This window comes from Augochlora pura, chromosome 7 (assembly GCF_028453695.1).
Source record: "Augochlora pura isolate Apur16 chromosome 7, APUR_v2.2.1, whole genome shotgun sequence".
Lineage (NCBI taxonomy): Eukaryota > Metazoa > Arthropoda > Insecta > Hymenoptera > Halictidae > Augochlora > Augochlora pura.
The window spans coordinates 7786517-7805363 of record NC_135778.1 but is presented as its reverse complement, the minus strand read 5'-3'; the positions used below and the strand labels follow the sequence as shown (position 1 = coordinate 7805363).

Sequence of the window (18847 nt, the reverse complement as noted above, 5' to 3'; positions counted from 1 at the left end):
ATCAACTTTATTGTTTATAACACAAACATTGTGTACTGCTTCTATTATTACGAATAATAGAACTAGTCAGTTTAGCTGCCACTGCACAAGAAGGAACAATTTATGCAACTACTCGCATAAATATAATCGATACAATATGTATGATTCTATAGAAAGTACATCTCTGTATGTCTTACTAATTATTTCGTCCAAATGAGCACATCAAAATGTTATATTGAATCTTATTTACTAATCCCTTAAATTTATGTTGTATTGTCTATATTTACAATGTAAAGTAATTGTCATTAAGGCAATTTGAGTTTCAAAGCAGGTACAATAGATGGATGCAGAACAGTATTTCGGACAATTGAGTTGACAAAATATCGTCTAGTTATGCATACGTAACTGCAATACTTAATTGTTATTAATTTGAAAGAATGAGTATGACTTTTGCGTACAGTCCAATACTATTGTTGAGTTTCAGTTTGAAACTCAGACAACCTGTACTTCTTTTACTATGTTTATGATACAACTTATACTAATTCTATTGTAAACATAGTCATTGAATTAGATTTCTTTTCATTTGTTAATTGAGAAATGAAATAAAATACATTACATACAGTATTTTACTTAAATCGTTAGTAAGATTATTGTTAAAAATGTAATTTTAGCGCATCAAAAATATTTTTACGATATTGTTCTGGTAACGTAGCTTTAAAGTAATACCTCATGTCATTTATATTCAATTTATTCTCATTAGTTATGTATTCATTGAGTTTCAAAAGTATTATTATCGACAGTTTTCTAATTTCAATCACATGATTCTTCTATATTGCACATTACCTCTTGATTAGTTTTTTAAATCTTTTTTCCATTTCAATAATTTATAATAGTCACTGTTTGCTGTACTTTATGCAAATTGCCACAGGCACTTACGTTGTAAAATTTGTTTAGTAATTGTCATTCCCTTACTTATTATCTAAATTATTTTTTAAGTATATAATTTCCAAATGAAATATTTATTATTTCGCGACTTCATTGTATTTATATACAATACTTTCTTGTAAACTATGGTACTACCATACGACTTGCTGTAATCGGTCTCTACACTATGGTATATTCTATATATACATACTAATGAATGCAATTATTATTAACGGACTTCGCACTCGTAAGAAATATTCGTTTAGAATTAATTGAGTTTTTTCTTATTAATGCAAAACAAATGCAATATCTGATAGAAATCAATTCATATCTAGCTGCAAATGATGTATCTACTAAAAGGAACTATAAAAAAATAAGAAATAATGGAATGAATTATTTACGAATTAATGAATTATCTTCCTTTTTGTATGAAGAATCAGTATGAGGTGGATGTATATTTATACATAATACTATATAGCAACATGTTATAAAACATGTTTTTGTAAGTTTTCAACTTCATTGAAAATATTATCAATCTATATTATATTTCTTTCTTTTTTTTTCGTTTAGAAAAATTAGATATCGCTTGAAATGTCTATTTCAATAGAGTATAGAATTAATTATGTTATGACCAGTAATAGAAAATTGGTTTTCATTGAATCAATCTAATAAAGAATGTTAAACAACAGAAGGTTTTCTTGAACTATGACTTAAAATTGTTTGACTTATTTTCAGTTGATATACGGTCTGTTTAGAATATTGGTACCATAATTTCTTGTTAAATAATTCGTAAAATTAATGTACATATGTACCTAATGAATACCGTAATGGATAAATATCTACAATATTTAACACAGAATAGAATGAGAACATACACTACAGAAATGCACTGGCTATTAGGGTCTAATAATATATCACTCATAAATGAGATATAAAAATTACATTAATCTAAACGCTGCTTTCTATTTTCAAATTTGCACCTACTGGTTGAGATGCAATTGTAATCTCACTGACTTCGTCTGTTTCTGATTGACTCGACGTATCAGAAACATCATCTATTTCTTTTCTCTAAATGACAAGAACAAAAAAATATAATATGCCATAAATGTTCGACACTTGAGAATAACGAAGTACTTTATTAACTTACCTTATGAGAATAATGAATATTACGAAATACTCTTTGCACATCAGGATTACTCTCTAACGTGGATGACTGACTGGACGGAGGATGCGAATATTCAGAAGTATTTTCCTCGTCAGAGGCTAACACTCCATCTATTCTTACTGTGGCATGTTTAAATCTTCTTAATCTACATCCAGGACCAATTGGTCTTCTTGCAATACTATAAAACATATTTAAACTGTAAATATGTACGGCGTCTTGTTATCATTAATAATTTTCTTCTAACTTGGTAACATTCGTAAACAAATCAATGAACAATAGTCTCAAAAGAATTGGTGTTTATATATTTAATTATTCAAAATATTATGTATTATTATTGTGTCTAAAGTAGTATACTATATTGTTTTCACATTGAAGAATATGTTATAGAAGTACATTTTCATAAACTGTGTACCTTCTTCGTCTAAGAGAGTAATTATAGGTGTAACTCGGATCTTCTCCTTCTTCATCTGACCAACTTTCTTCACAATTATCATCTTCACGATCACGCAAGGTATCCATACTTTCAGTACAAGGCCGCGTTCTAATTTCAGACTGTTCTTGTTGCATATTAGTACCGTTAATAATAATTCCACAAAAGTGACCAGATAATTTCACCGATTCTTCTTTACCCCTGAAAAAATTGATTAGTTGTTGTTTATAATTGTTACTGTTAATTAACACATAATAACAAAAAATCAAGTGTACTTTAAATTTAACTTACCTATGTGATATTATTACGTCGTCACAGTTCCCATTGTCTATAGGCGAAATAAGGCGATTAGCATTAATTATTTCACTAACTTTTCGGCCAAGTGTTTCTAAATTATCATCATCGCTACAATCCTTTAAACGTTCATTTCCATTTACATGATTTTCATTCGAAGGTTCAGGGCTGGAACATGGACTAGATTGTATTCTGTAATGAGCTTCGGACAGTATTGAGTTCCCGTTTAAGCACTCTGGTACTTGTTTAGTTAACGATTGTTTATTAATGCTATTTACAGAAAGCTTTTCTGTTGTCGATAGTGTTGTTGTATTTGTAATAGCACTAAAATCAGTTTCACTGATGCCCAGCATTTCTGTTTGCGTTTGACTGTCTATAAGACGTGCACATACTTCAGTACTCTGAAATCAAACAAGTAAAAATATTATTCTTGCCATACAATGTGTGTAAGATCTCTTTTGTAGATACGTACTTTTCTTTCGCGATGAGGGCTTGATCTAGGACTGGAACTTACACCACATCCTGATCCTACTCTACGATGCCTGTATTTACGTTGCTTAAAACTATTATTTGGAGCCAGAATCGTTTCTGGTTGGTTAGATTCATTTAATTGTGTGTACATTGTTGCTTTCACAGGGCTCTGGGCAGAATCTGTCGGTGATGGCGGTGTTGTTGGTGTAGATGATGTTGAAAATTGCGTTGTTGGATTACGTCTACGATGAAGTCTTTCTTGAGCTTTTAAAAGAGGATGTACAAGACGTTTTTTACACTGTTTATATCCATTTTGTTGTTCGCGTCTAAAAAATGCAATATAAATTTAATATACAGACCGCATGTATATTTCTAACTTACTGCAAATGTCGAATAATTACTTACTTGATTACATCTCGTTCACGCTGCTCCAATTGTAGTAAAACAGCACTTAATTCTAGGTACAAATTATTAGTTCGCTCCAATTTACGCTCATAGTGTTCTCGAATATCTTGAGCATGCCTCAATTCATCCTCGCGTCGTCGAATTAAGTCGGCTTCAAATCTCGGACTACTGCAACTATTTGTTTGCATTTGTTTCATGTGATCTCTAATCTCTTTCTTCCATGATTGCTATAATCAAAGCCACTATTGAGTATGATAATTTTAAATTACGATTTGTGTTCAAGATTAGTATTAATTGTACCTGTGTTTTAAAATATTCGTCGGGTTTTGTACATAGTACTTCAACCGCTGCGATACCGAGATGAATTTCAATGTGCTTAAAAGAAGGTCTATTGCGCGGCTTCGCAGCCCAGCATTGCTTTACGAGTAACCTGTAACCCTCCGGACAACTTGCTGGGATTGGTAAGTGGAGAGAATTGTTTCCCACACCCCAAATTATTGCAGAAGAATCTACATCTTTATAAGGTATTTCGCCACTTAATAATTCCCATAATACGACACCGTACGACCAAATGTCTACTTTCTCGGAACATGGCTCGTTTCTAATTATTTCCGGAGCCATCCAGGCAACAGTACCAGCAAAACTCATTCTTGTACTAATTTCATTCCATTCTCTACTCGTTCCAAAATCGCTAATTTTTACTAATTCTCCTTGCCCGATTAATACACTGAAAAATAAATAATATATCATACATGCTATTTCAGTTTCATTATTCAATTAAGTGATATTTATGCGATTTTTATATGCTTAAATCAGAATCATACTTTGGACTTTTAAGATCTCTGTGTATAATTTTATGTGCATGAAGATAGGCCATTCCAGCTGCAATTTGTTTAGACCATGATACTAATCGAGGAGGTGGAACAGGCTCTCCAGCCCTAAGAAGGTCATACAATGGTCCATAGGGGCAGAATTCCATTATTATACAGTAACATGGTGCTTGTGTACATACTCCTCTGAAATTAGACAACAACAATTTATAGTATCACGCTATACATTTTCCAGTATTCAAAAACGAATAAAAACTTACTTGAATTGAACAATGTTCGGATGATTTAGCTTTCGTAAATGTTTTATATCAGTCTCGCGTGGTTCGCGCACTTTTTTGACAGCTACAATGTCTTTGTTTAATTTCCCGCTAAATACTGCCCCTTGAGCTCCAGATCCAAGCCACTGAAGTTCGCTAATCGATTCAAACGGTATTTCCCAATCGTCCGCTAGAATAATATATCGTATTATTAGCTAGACATTCTCAAAAAAAATATGTTTCAAGCACATATAAAACAGTTATTTACTTTGATGTCCTTTAATCTTTTCATTTACAGCTGCTTTGGAAAGCATACTCCAAACTGGGCGCATGCAACCCAATATACCTTCTACCCAACTCGTCCTTTGTGTATCCAAAGACCCAGAACCTGGAGTACATTTTGTTGCTGTTTCACTGGAATTTGTATTGCTTTCGGAATTGGTATGGTTGTTATTAGGTATTTGAGCTTCTCTAGAATCAGCGACTATCGGACCTCCTGCGATTCCACCTAGCTGGCCCAATTCTTCTTGGATGCATAACATGCTAAAATAATTCATTTATACCGTTATTAAAAGGAAACCAGCGATCCGAGATCAACATCTATGTCCGTACACAATTTAACATTTATCTACTCAATCACGTTATTACGGTCAATATTTTTAAAGAAGCATTTGCTTTTTATATCATTTGTCAATTGAGAAAATACAAAGGTCTTCTTGTGAACGAAACTATCTTATGACTTACTATTTCGTTTAGTTATTTATGAAAACGTATTAGGAACATCTTGATGAAAGTTTTCAAGGTCGGCGCAATTGCTACGGTTCGCGCCAAAAATGACAAAGAAAGTGCCATGTGTTGGTGGTAGCTTAATTTGTGTATCCCCCTATGTGATCAGTAGAATACACATGCATTCCCCTTACTACACGTTCGTTGAGCGTTGCATGTCACGTACGTTACGCGCGAGCAGCTATACGTGCACGCAATATTTATTTTCAAATTAAAAAGGTCTTACACACAACTCAACTAAGCTTCCATTTACGTATCTTCGATAATATTAAAACAGCGTAAATCCGCTCCATAAAACAAATGTGTACATATTATCGATATAATTAACAAGTGCATCAACAATAAGCATCACGTGAATATATATTCCACAACTTGAAATTATATAATCTAAAATTCATATCTGAATGGAAAGCAGATTATTGATCTCGTTTTTCAGAGATGAAACAAAAGTGAATACTTAAAAAGCTTTTTATCCATTTAAAGCTGCGCAAATATTAGCGACGGGTACAAACAATAGTAGAAATTGTTAACGTAATTCTTCATTTAAGATATTACATAGTTTGCTCGGAACATTTATATTAAGTATCAATTTTCTTTTTGTATTCGTTTCACTGTAATTTATTGACTAAACAGTGTTGTTACAGCCAAACATTACTCTAGAACAAATTCGAAAAAGCAAACGGAACGATTGTAAAATTAGCGCGAAATAAATTGTTGTTTTGATTTGAAGTTTCGTTCTTATCAAGACGCGAGAGAGCAGTCAGCTGATACAATCGCGTCAATATGTTCTCAGCCAAGAAACTTTTTTCGGACGGGTATCGATTGTTCCGGGAACGCATCATTTACGCATTCCAATTATCGTTCAGGACTGTTTGCATCGAATTATTAATTTGATCCTCGAACGAAAAATCGAACGGACGAGAAATTTTCGACGAATGTAAACATACGTTTGTGTTTACGTGAATACGTTCCACTCGCATAACACACAATGACAATGTGTACGCTGCACACGCCATATCGAGAGAAAGGAAACGATTCGCTCGTACAAGACCACTCTACGAACCCATCATACTCATTATAGAAGTTGATAATAAAGGTACGAAAGTCCAGTTTTAATTGCTGGTATGTTTTTTGTGCGTGATTTGTGCACCTGTCAAGCGCGCAATCGACTCGAATAAATTAGAAACGTGAATAGAATAACAAGTTACGTTTCGTGTAAAACGATCTCTTCGATAATGCTGATGACCGTTGGCACAAGTATCGATAAGTAAGTATTAATTTGATACGTATCGTGTGCCCTGCTCGCTGTACCCGTACAATTCATTGAGAACATTTGTGCTCAGTAGAATGTTGAAACCGCGTGGTAATGAATGTTTGTGAACGCTGGACACTGCCAGAAACGACGCCAGTTTAACGAACCGCGGGATTTCGGTCGAACGCCGTTCCGTGATAGCAGCGGACGAATTCGGGAGATTCGCGGGGCACAGTTTCGCGCGTGAACGTGTTAACGCGAGAAACGAAATCAGAACCGTGAACGATGGTGCCGTTATCGGAAGCGCATTCCGACAACTTGGCCTTCGAGCTCACCTCCTCGTACCGACGTTGTTTGGAATGGTCGCATCGTCGAGCGGTGTCTTCCTAAGGAAAAACCGTGTAAAAACCATCGTGCCGCGCGTAGCATATGGATACGGCACCCTCGTTTCATACACTGACAGAAACTGTCACAAAATTATGCGACCAATTGAACGTTCGCGAGCCGAGCGAGAAATAAGCACGGAGAAAACTACACACGATACACGTGAACACGAGACATATCGTGGACTGACAAGTTCGCCGACAGAGGGACGCGTTTACCGTTTCACTTCTCCGATATGACACACGCGCGGCGATCAAGTGTAATTTATCTTTTACAGTGGCCAGTGAATGCAGCTCGATTATGTTATAAGCCAGGCCGTTTTCGCGGTCTATCTTACGCGATCTTTTCTCGGCCCAGACAACCGGAATCAGAAATTTCGTCGGGTGTTCTTATCGCGAGCCTAGTTATCTCGGAGTTCGTTTACTTCGCAAATTTTAAAGAGTCTCTCACAGTGTCAGAGCTCGGCGTGACAGGTGATCGGAAACACGCATGCGCGGAATTGACGCGCGTAACTTTAGTTGAGAGCAGCGCCTTTTTTTTTTAAATATGAAAAGTTCGAAATCTTCGGAAACAGTGTGCGTGTATAGGAGCAAGTGTTTTCATTAACTAAATGCTCGATTCTATGTACATAAAAGATAAAGCATTTACACTTCAAGCGCATCCATACTTAACCTTAGAACGACCCTTTCCATTTTTCGACATCAGTGACATAGCGGGGGTTGGGGATGACTCAAATTAAAATCTTAGTAATCAAAATGGTATTAATTATTTTTAGAGGATAGCGAAAAGCTCAATGTCTTACTATTTATTTATACATTAAAATAATTTTAAAATGCCGTGGGGTCACTGGCAACCTCACAGTGTCGTCCTAGGGTTAATTATACTTGTATGATTCTGATACCGATCTTACCTATTAGTAAATATATGCGATTCCGAGTGAGATGTTGATAAAACTACTTGGTTAACGGTCGACGATGTTTCCGTTTCCTGAGACTCGAATTTGTACATCTCAGGCTGAGATAGCGTCTCGGTCTCAGCAGGGGTGCGCATGCTTGTATGCTTTTCCGTTTTCAAGTACTAAAACAAGGTTTACAATTTGTCAGAGAAATTGTTTTGACCGCCAACCCTTATGTCAACCACATGTGCAAAAAGTAGCTGTTAAAAAAAAAAAATATTCTTGGAGCACGATGCATCGACTTACATTTACGGCACAAAAATAAGGACTAAAACGTTAATGAACGAGAGCTTCCAATCTAATCGTTAACACCGTGGAATATTTTCCCTTGTCGACATAAGGATAATCGACTTAAGGTTAATTAAGGTTAATATCGAAAAGTTTTGCTATACATTTAGATAGAATACGGTTTCATTTCATAAACAATGGCTGGAAAAGACGAGGAGACGATTCGAAAACCACCATTGGTATAACACAGGGAAGTTGGGTTCAATGGAATGCCGATCTAGCAAGAGGCGTGGTATGTGGCCGTCACATACCAAACTTAACCGTCGTTTTATTTTTCCTGCGAATTCCTTAGATCGGACTAGACCTTGTTATTTGCATTTTTTATGCCGATCGAGTGGACCACCCCGTTCTAAGAAAGGTATACGATCGAGGCGAACATTTTCGAAGAATGCGCATTATCTAAGAACAATAAACGCTTTTAATAGAACGCGATCGATATTTAGATAACGATGCGTGCAGCGATCTTTTCATTGCCTAATTAAACGTTGTTTTATAAGGTGTTCTCCATGCGAACGCGGATAGAACGGGATAATTAAGAATCGTATCGTATATACGTATAACTGTGCACCAGTTTAAACGCGGCACCCTTTCGCGCCACGAAAAAAAAGAATACGGAGTTTTGTACAGTGAGTCACGGGTAGGCGTGTCTTGGATTAATCCCAGGCACCTGTGTCGAAGACGAGGTAGCGTCCAACAACCCCCGAAACCCTCTAAATCTCGTACCTGTTAATTCCCGTTGAAAAGGAATCGCATAACAATAGCAACATCCCAGTTATTAGAATTATATTTTTTAGCCTTGTAAAAATACCGACACGTGTTAATTCTAAACGGTGAAAATTTTATTTACGTGTCCGAAACAATTTTAAAAAATCTGTGCAAACATTTACAAATCTAATCTGAAAATACAATAGATTATTCAAGCGTCGAATTTATTATTGTTTATCTAGTAGCAGTATTCCATTTAATAAAAATGTATACGATGCAGTGTTCACGAATTTCTTTGTTCAGTGCACAGTTTGTTATTTGAGCGAGCGATTCGACGTGGTCGAGAAGGGCTTAAATGTTTCCCCGAGTTAACAAATCGATGTTCCGAAAGAGTGAACACGTTGCACCCTTTGTTTCTTGAGTCAAGTTACCCCTAATAGGTGATGTTGGGGACGAACGAATTCTAACAGTAGAATATTCATTGCTCTCTTTATTTTTCGTTCGAAAGCCCACCGTTTGCAATATTACGATAAAAGTAAACAACATATTGCAGCAGAGCAGCGGCCTTCAATATCTGTAAAACGGCAAGGTTTAGAAATCAAGGTAAATTGGATCATTCTGTTAATGATGTTTGGTGACTAACACAAAACGACAAATTTAATAAAGCTAAAAGAATATATTGCACAACTATAAACCCGTAAAATGTTGTCAACGTGTATGTACGATATTTCGCGTGGCTTCGTTGAGTATGGAATGGTTATCGTTCAATTTTATGAAATAAACTAAAAATACCGCGTCGATATTATTGGTCGTCGTGAGAATCGAAATATGTGAAAGAGTCTTGCTAAGAATAATTACTGAACGAATGAAAACATCTTTGAACTCGTACTTGTACATGCACGCCCTCGCTCCGGTTAAACAGGCGCGACCCCTTGGGGAAAATGCAACGAGAGTGAGATTACGATCTCTTGGAAATACAAGGCGAAAATTTTAAAGGGACGCGAACGAATAATTAGCAAAGGAGAAACTGTTTTGCAAGACCGGCACCTTTTCTGTTTAAAACATAGTACATAACACGGTGCTTTACTTAAAAAATTCAAATAGAAATCAATTGTTATTGTATTATACAAGTCGATATCAAATTGAATGTGCTCTGTTTTACTGCACGTCCAGGCATTGAAATCACCCGATAAATTGAGTGATCGCAATGCTGTCCACGGAACCAAATTAATCGGCACGTAGGACATTGATGTACCGACTTGTCCCAAACGCACGTTATCACGGACTTTACAAAAAATTAGACTGACTCTGTTACAGTACCATTGTCTTTTCGGAAATACAGAAACTGAAGTTCATTGTTATAGTTTCAAATCAATAAACATGGTAATAGAAGACTAACAATTCGATAAGCTATCGAGTATTAAGTTTTATAAAGAGAAATGGATTTGGTGTTGTTATTTCATACAGTTTCCTGTTGACCAGTACTCAATACAAATACTTTACTGGTCTTAAACAATGCATAGTTGGTCGAATGTTTACAAATGTCCGCCCAGGCATCGACGCCTCGAGAGTAAGAAAAATATATAAAGTATCAAGTATCCGTGAGATGAGTTTTCCGCGTTCCTCTTTTCCCCTCGGTCGATCGAGAGCAGCCAAACGCGTTCACGGGTCGATGTAAACCGAGCAGGGTTCAAAGTGCCGACAGAACACACTCCTCCGAGCGGCTACGCACGGCTCGAGTCCGTGTAAACGCTGCAGGAGGATAGAGCGTGAACCGTGTGCTGCGGTGACGGACGCAACGAGATCCGCACTCAATGCAGAACGATCGGGAACGGGCTTTCACTTTCCTCGGGCGGCTTGCACAAGCGAGACACTACCGTGGTCAGGACTCACGACATTCGGTATGAAAAACTCGTCGGAGCATGAAGCGTCGAAAATGTTTGGAAAAGGTACAGAGAAGAAATTGTCCGCGCGGCTGAGTCGCCTTGTTGTTTAGAAACGAGGAATAGGAAGCGGACGAGAGAGAGCGAATGGCTTTATCGATTATGCCCACGCGCTGCAACCCCTCGGCACTTACCTGCTGAAAAAATGCTCGCCGTGCTAGACGGCGACGGCGACGGCGATTTCCTACGAGGTATCCATAAAGTTGTAACTGACGCCATGCAGTCGCGGACTCTTCGGTGCTGCTGCTGCTGTATCTGACACTACGAGGCGCACGAGAGTCCTCGGCAACTCTCTCGTAGAAACGATCCTCGTCTCGCACAGCACGATAATCATGCAGAGGATTATGCACGCATCACACCGTCTCGAACGTGACACTCGTATGCGTATATCCCAGTTGTAGGCGAGCTCAGAGAGCCGCGAATATCTCGCTGTTGACAGTCATGAAAGCAACCCCGCGGCACCCCGACGCACGACGCGTCCAGCGGACACTAAACAAAATGGCGCGTGCCATCGTCCGCGGCGTCGACACCAGAGTGCGCCCTTCTTTTGTGTCACGTGCGTGCGCCTGTGTGGGTACGAAACCACATGCTCCCGTGCTATTCTGTAGAACGGAGGGGGACAAAGCTCGGAACAGGTCGTCCGTCTATTTAAACCACGCCTCTTGGTATTCGACTCGCGCACACCAACACTATTTTCTACTCTACGTGCGCGTATTGCACAGACCTACAGCATGTCTGGAGGCAGGGACGCTTTCTGTTTTCGGAAGATGCATGGAAGTAAGTAATGAAGAAACGATGAATTTTATTTCTCAGCGATTATGACCTTTATTTGTACGTAACCTTAATCGACGTATTTGTTAGAAGACGCAAGATAATTGCCAAGGTACGAAGAACCTGCTTTCGCGGCATTTCAAAGTAACTTTATGTGAACTGAATGTTTACGTATTATTTTCCCTTCTGGCGAGCGAGCGTCCCAGCGATCGTCAGATGGCGCCACTGCTTGACTCGTTGTTCCCTTCAACCCCGTGTTGTGGAAAATCGGTAGCACAAAGCTTCGTCTTCGTTCTATCAAAGAGGAAGGAATATCTATAAAGTAGAAACATTGTTATACATTTTGAAACGTATATAATTAATTGACGTAAATCAATCGTTTTACATTTTGCTCTCTGATTCTACAGTAATGTTCGAATCGTACGATCAATGCAGAGGTATAGTTAATTTTAAAAGAGCTCAATAGTTTGGGTACAATATAGGGGGCGATGAAGGGGGCAGCAAACGAGTTCTTGACAATCGTGGCTGTACCTGTAACGCTTGACCGATGTTAGAGAACGGTGTGGACAGTGCATCTGTCGTTGTTTATACGTGGTATATTCTCCACACCGACGGTTCTCTCTTTTTCCCTACCTTTACATAACGCATCTAAAACTTTGACCTTGAATCGTCTCGTGTAGTTATAGCAGTTTCATTAGAAACTTCAAAACATTATTAAGTACCATGTACGTAACTACACATGTATTTGCTTTCACTTTGAATGCTTCGCAACAAATATTTTGAGAACGTGAATATTGTCGAACGTAAACGATCTGTTAATGCAACGTGAAATTAATGAAACGTTGATAAAATATTTACACGCGATTATTCCGGAAAAATATATGAAGTAAAGGTATATTATCACATAATTCAATGTGAAAGGTTTCCGAAGAAACCTACTCTGTCTAGATGGGTATAAGAGGGGGTAAAGACGATCATCACTTCCAAGAATCGTTTTCGTTATTTCCTGGAAATGGCCCGAACTTTTTCGTTCAGCATTTATGTTCGACGGATTCAGACGTCCCTTTGCACACGCGCAAACTGTGCGTTGCAAGGGGGACATTACATATATCGTACACATAATATTCCACATTGACGTTGATATTCCTCTTACTACTAGACTATTATTAAAAATAAAATCGAGTGAACTGTAGTATTATCGGCTAAAATAAATTGGTCACGTGAATATCGATCGTATTTGATCTTTAAAAATAATTGCAGTGCATGAAAAATATCTATATTTTGCATTCCGTTATTTTTTATTCTAACTCGACTTGTTTGTTATCTCTATCTGCCGTAAGAATATAATTTGTTTTCTTATCTTTTATTTTCTCTTCGCTGTAGTTCCACCTTCTGACGTAACACAAGATGTCGCAATTTGGTCGATTTCGTAATGACGTCACAACCACCCTCTCATTCATGTTCTTAAGATGATTCGCTTTCATTAGCGAAATTTCTTATTTGAGAACTGATATTGTTGGTTTTTTTATCATAATCGATTAAGAGATTATATTTGTGTTTCATAAGTAATTTTTACAGCCATGAAATTCCTATTAATCTCGAAATATTTTTTTAAAAATAATACCTTTTATTATACAAATTTATGGTAAATGTAAACGCTTAATAGTTCGTATGATAGCATTTTATGGGTTGTAGATATTCGATTATTTACAATTCTTTTAAGAAAGTTAATATAAATTTTAATTGGTTTAATTGTGATACACGAAGTTAAATTAATTTTAATTTCGTTATTTTCTATTTAAGTTCTTGGTATTCTTTTACAACATTTTCAAGTACCGAAAATGCTTGTAAAAAATCATTTTCTTCTAAACCAAATCGTTTATATTGATGCAGATATGCAGCATGGGTATAAGATTTCCAGGATTTGCTTAAAATTGTGTCCAGGGGATGAGAAATTTGGGAGTTATTGGTGAGCAGGGCAAGAAACTTATCATAATTTAAGAATTTTCGTTGCTGGTGCAAATGGGAAAAACAGTCAGCACTATTCCAATCTGGATACAAATGTTTATCTCTAAATTCATTGGCTATAATGGGATCATTATCTGTTTTGGAGCCACGTGTAACCAGAACATTTGATACTGAACATGCATACGCATGATGCAGAGTTGTGCTTAATAAACTGGAAGGCAGTTTTAATTCCACATCAGTCAGTTTTGAATCTAAATTTGGTATTCGAAGTGTTTCTTTGAGATGTCGTAAATAGGGATTCCAGTTATGAAGAGATTCATACTTTGAGTATGTAGTAGGTATATGTGGTGTGCTTTTGATTCTTGCCAATTTATAAGAAGGATGAGATGCTATTTCAGACACCAATGCTGTTACACTAGATTTTGAATTGTTGATTGGTTGGAATACAGCCAATAATTTTTCAGAAATAATTTCATTCATATCCCACAAACTTGTTGCAGACTTGTTTAACAAATTCTTGCATATATCATGTATTTGTTCATTTTCAATTACTATATTCATATCTGTATGATCATAAAGCTTTGACAATGTGAACAATGTGTTATAGTATTGAGTGCATACTTCGCCAAAAGAAAATGGTAATATTGTTGTGGTAACAATTGGTTTTGTACTATATTCTTCGCGTAACAATTGTACCATAAAACTTCCAATTCCAGATCCTGTGCCTCCAGATGAACTTAAGAGTATAAGAAATCCATCAAAATCATCGGTCCTTTCTATTTCTTGCCTTATAGAATTTAATAGCTGATCTTTTAACTCATGTCCTTTTATCATATAACCGTATGCCCAATTGTTTGCACATCCTCCACCAGATTGGCAAATTACATTTTTTGTACGATAAGTCCATGGTATTATTGCATCATTACAAATCTTTTTTATTACTTTGTCTTCTGTGTCTACAAGAAATGCTCTTGCTAACCTTTTACCTTCTTTGGATATGCTACTAAACCATTTATTGAATGTGTCTTCTGAATATTGATAATTGTTATCGTACGAAACACCAGTATTTACGCACTCCAGATCCGTTGATATTTTAGAAAATAATTCGTGACCCAGCTGATTTCCACACTGACCAAATTGTAGAGTAAACATTTTTCGTTTACGAATTGATTCATGTATAAACGAATAAAGTGATCCATATACTCATATACTCATTGCTATAGCGAACTATTTTTATTCTCTAATTAAATGATCGACAACTGTGCTGAATTGATTTACATATGTGAATTCGAAAAATTGTAGGAAAAATTCGAAAATTTGGATTCCAACAAACGGTAAACATGTTTTACCAATTCGACATTTCCAAACAAAAATGACGTTGATAAGCTTCTATATAAAGTATTTGAAGATAATTATTCCCCAAGCAAGATAAAACTTAGTGATCCTAACGATATCAGAGTTGCAAATAAATACAAACAAAGAATATGCTAAGGGTGTTCCAGACTGTTCATTGAACACACTGCATTAGATTGTATATCATATGGTTTTTTATGGCACTGGTCGACTGTTTTACCGATTCAGGTATATTAGACTTAGAGACGATCGTTGGAGATGGCAGCATATGTTCAATTTAAATATACAGTATTATCTCATTATATTGTTTCAGGTCGTGTTCGAAATAGTATGAACTCTCCGAATTTCTTTTACTAAATAACAATGATAATTTGAAGAAAAACGCTGTCCATCCTTATTTTAGGAATTATCTAAAATTATTATTTGTGGGCTTCTAGGCGAATAGTAAGATTCGAATAACGCGTTGCGTGTTTCGGAGCACCAGGCGTACGCATATGCGAAAAGTGAGACGGCCTCGGTTTCTCGTCTGTGTAGACACACATCACGGAGCTCGTTAGATTTATTGTTTCTCTTGATCATTTCCCATTCTCTTTCTAGAGTAACCGTGCGAATGTAGATGCGCAATGGAATGGATGGGATGAAAGGGTTCTTGAATTGAGAGAGGAAAAAGCTTGTGAATTGATAGACGATTGTACAGTAAAATTATGATATCACAGATAGCACCTCGTCTGTGACAATATATTTAGTTTGTTATACAACTTTCTCTTTATGTTTCTCTTCCAAATCGATGTTCATTAACAATTATCAGAGAATTAACAGAGATTTAAATTTTCAAATAATAATTATTATTGCACTACATAATAAAACGTTTCCATAGTTCTGAGTTCTATAATAATTTAAGAAATATATTCTTAATTCCAGCATAGTTCCAACATGGTCGTGCTCGAAAGAAAAACCGATAAAAATCAAGTCGCTATGATTGTTAAACTGATGAATAGTTGTTAGAACGAAGTAGTACGTACTATGTCCTACTATTTACACTATCGTAACGTTGTTGCATTCGTCGAATACTCGCAAAATTAAAATTGCTTCAAACCAGTCGTGTGTATTTATTTTAATTGCGTATTTATTATATTATATTATTTATTAGATAATACGCTACCTCAACGACAGGCTATCTACATTCGCTACAAGCATTAATTTTTTTTTCCTCCTGTTAGATATTCTATAGCCTATCTTCTTCTTCGTACTACATGCGGACGTAACATTTACAGATACAGTGCTTCTAGAACTAATTAATAGTACACGAGACCGCATAACATGATGTTTATACATTCAGAATCAAGTCGCTTAATCCTGCGCGATGATCGTGTTGCTATCGGAAGCGTACTCCATCTTCTGATCCTGCACGGTCGTTTGGGGCGCTTCTACGTTAGGACTCTTGTCGATGTCGCTATCGGACGAAGACGTGTCCTGTGGCAACTCGATGCCATGAGTCAATAGATTGGTTATCCCCTCGACGTCCACAGTGCTGTCTTGTTCGTGTATCTTCTTCAAGGCGTTCGAAACGATGCAAAGATCACCCCTCAGTTCGCTGACCACGGCGGTGATCTTCTGAGCGTCGGTGAGAACCTCGACGGATTGCGTATAAGGGTTGTACCGCAAGCCGAACGGGCGCTTTATTTGATTTGCGAAGGTTCTGCAATAAAAAAGTTACACGATTTTAAACTATAATACAAAATAGGGAGTCAAAAGCATTATTAAAGTAATTATATAAATAACTCCAGTATATGTACACGGGCGTACCGCATTTTCTCTTTCGCCTCCTCGAAGCTGTCCGTGTAATAGTAGTTGTTCTGGAACGCGGTGATGATACACTCGCTCTTGCATGTGACTTCCGGATCGAAGCGGAACGTTTTTTCCGGGGCGGAAACCGCGTGCTTCAGTTCCGCCACAGAAGACAGCAAACCGGCACCGTACACACGCAGCACGCCGTCCTGTTTGCATAGGCCGAACTCCACGGTGAAGAAGTACAGCTGGGGCCATGAAACAATAGAAGGAAACGGACAATGTACGGGCAGCGGGAAGAGGTTTGTCGGCACGAAATATATTTTCGTTGAAGTTTTAATGAAACAGAGAGAGGCTGGCTCGGAGCAGGAGGAGGCGCTCACCGTTGCCAATTTATCGATGTCGTCGTCCGTGGCACCGAGGGAAGCCAGACCAAGTTCCTGCGAGAATTGAGCGAAACTTGGATTCGCTAGGAGCGGCATGTGTCCTAACAATTCGTGGCAGCAATCCCTGCGAACGACGAAAGTACGTTCGAAGGTACTCGCTCAACGACGGCAACGTTTAAAATCGAGGGCAAGTTAACGAGGAACGGACTTGCGCAATATTCGACGCGAGGGTAAATAAAATTGAGAAAGAAATATCGATCGAATTTGTCGACTGTTTTCTATTCAGAAGTCCGAAATATTCGAACATTTTTGCCGAATCTAGTAACTGGAGTCTGCGCTCTCTTTTTCTATAATTTTGATTATTTAACGAGTGCACTCACGGTTCAGGTGTGTAGAAGGGATCGGACGAGTGTCGAATGTATTGGGTACAGTGGAACACGCGGAAAGCAAGGCCTGCCAGGAAGTCCCTCGGAGACAGATAGCCGGCCACAGGACGAAGTTGGAAACCAGTGGTGCCTTTTTTCATGGTTAAACGTAAATTCAAGGGGATTTTGTTATAGCTAATTCGTAGACAGAGCTTATGATCCTATACTCACGTTTTAAGAATGTATTTACGTCTTGCAATTGCGGTACGTTGTCCTCCCTGTCGAAGACATATTCGATATTGTAATTGGTAAAACTAAAATGGTCAGTCGTCGTAATTGCAAAAAATTGTTACCTGTAACCGCAATATTTAACCAGCTTCGGCCAATTTTCGAGGTACTCCTTGCACGCGTGTTTTTGGTACAGTTGATGCAACTCGCGGAAAACGGTCCCCCTAGGCGTCGGACAAGATTTAAGAAATAATAGTGTTTGGTAAGAATACAAGAAAGAACAAAATGAGAAACGCGCGAACGCCAAAATTATTTATGCTGGTTTAATTTGTTGAGTGCTTTTGGCGATAAAAATAGTTTATGTGTAACAAAGGATAGCGCTTTCAGACATTATACATGTTTTACGATACACTCAATGTAGGGACAAAAGGATATAGCTTTCTTGCAATAAAATTTGCAGTTTAGAGTTGTAAAAAGCTTTGTAAGTGCAAGCACCGTATAAGTGCGAGTAAATATTCCTGTATTAAATCGAGACTGACGTAATGCAGCAAAGTGTACACTACTTATTCGAAGACACAGATTAGAATTTGTATTTTTTTATTGTATTAAATTTAAATTTCATTATATTAAATTTAAATTCTATTGCATTAAATTTAATTATTTAATTTCGTTGAACTCTGCAGGTAAACTATTAGGTTGGTGCATATGAAATGTCGGATTTTTAAGCGAGTATATAAAACTGCATATCTTTTTTCAAAAGCTATTAATTTAATCAAAATGTGCCCCATTTGTTTCAATACACTTTTCCCAACGCGAGTTTAATTCATAAATGTCTGTCTTCAAGAAATTCTGATTTTTCGGATCAATAAACTATAGAATGGAATTTTTCAGACTGTCTCCATTTACATACTGTTTAGCCC

General features: G+C 37.1%; 3 protein-coding genes across 7 annotated transcripts in view; all 3 read right to left on the bottom strand.

Moving 5' to 3' along the window:
- Window positions 1-5: 5 nt before the first annotated feature.
- Window positions 6-11531, bottom strand: Wnd (Mitogen-activated protein kinase kinase kinase 13 wallenda). 3 transcript variants are annotated; one of them, XM_078187893.1, is made up of 12 exons: window positions 11203-11531; window positions 8088-8254; window positions 5024-5298; window positions 4759-4945; window positions 4493-4684; window positions 3969-4395; window positions 3669-3895; window positions 3265-3589; window positions 2790-3193; window positions 2481-2699; window positions 2051-2246; window positions 6-1971 (listed from the first exon to the last, which is right to left on the bottom strand). In XM_078187893.1, the coding sequence occupies exons 2-12, from the start codon at window positions 8225-8227 to the stop codon at window positions 1852-1854; spliced, it is 2712 nt and encodes a 903-aa protein (XP_078044019.1). In that variant the 5' UTR covers window positions 8228-8254; window positions 11203-11531; the 3' UTR covers window positions 6-1851. The 3 variants fall into 3 exon arrangements, with proteins under 3 accessions (XP_078044019.1, XP_078044020.1, XP_078044021.1); XM_078187894.1 differs by lacking the exons at window positions 8088-8254; window positions 11203-11531 and adding an exon at window positions 7129-7729 and having other exon boundaries at window positions 7-1971; XM_078187895.1 differs by lacking the exon at window positions 8088-8254 and having other exon boundaries at window positions 8-1971.
- A 354-nt stretch (window positions 11532-11885) lies between these two features.
- Window positions 11886-15310, bottom strand: LOC144472314 (tubulin delta chain). The gene has a single exon (XM_078185279.1). It carries the CDS (start codon window positions 14957-14959, stop codon window positions 13634-13636), a length of 1326 nt encoding a protein of 441 aa, XP_078041405.1. The 5' UTR covers window positions 14960-15310; the 3' UTR covers window positions 11886-13633.
- A 677-nt stretch (window positions 15311-15987) lies between these two features.
- Window positions 15988-18847, bottom strand: part of Trhn (tryptophan hydroxylase) — a 7667-nt gene continuing 4807 nt past the window's right edge. For all 3 annotated transcript variants that reach the window (XM_078185071.1, XM_078185073.1, XM_078185072.1), the window contains exons 7-12: window positions 18053-18151; window positions 17931-17977; window positions 17715-17850; window positions 17332-17458; window positions 16967-17196; window positions 15988-16859 (exon numbers count right to left, since the gene is read on the bottom strand). In XM_078185071.1, the coding sequence (XP_078041197.1) occupies window positions 16511-16859; window positions 16967-17196; window positions 17332-17458; window positions 17715-17850; window positions 17931-17977; window positions 18053-18151 (988 nt within the window). In that variant the 3' untranslated portion in view covers window positions 15988-16510. The remainder of the gene's footprint in view (window positions 16860-16966; window positions 17197-17331; window positions 17459-17714; window positions 17851-17930; window positions 17978-18052; window positions 18152-18847) is intronic.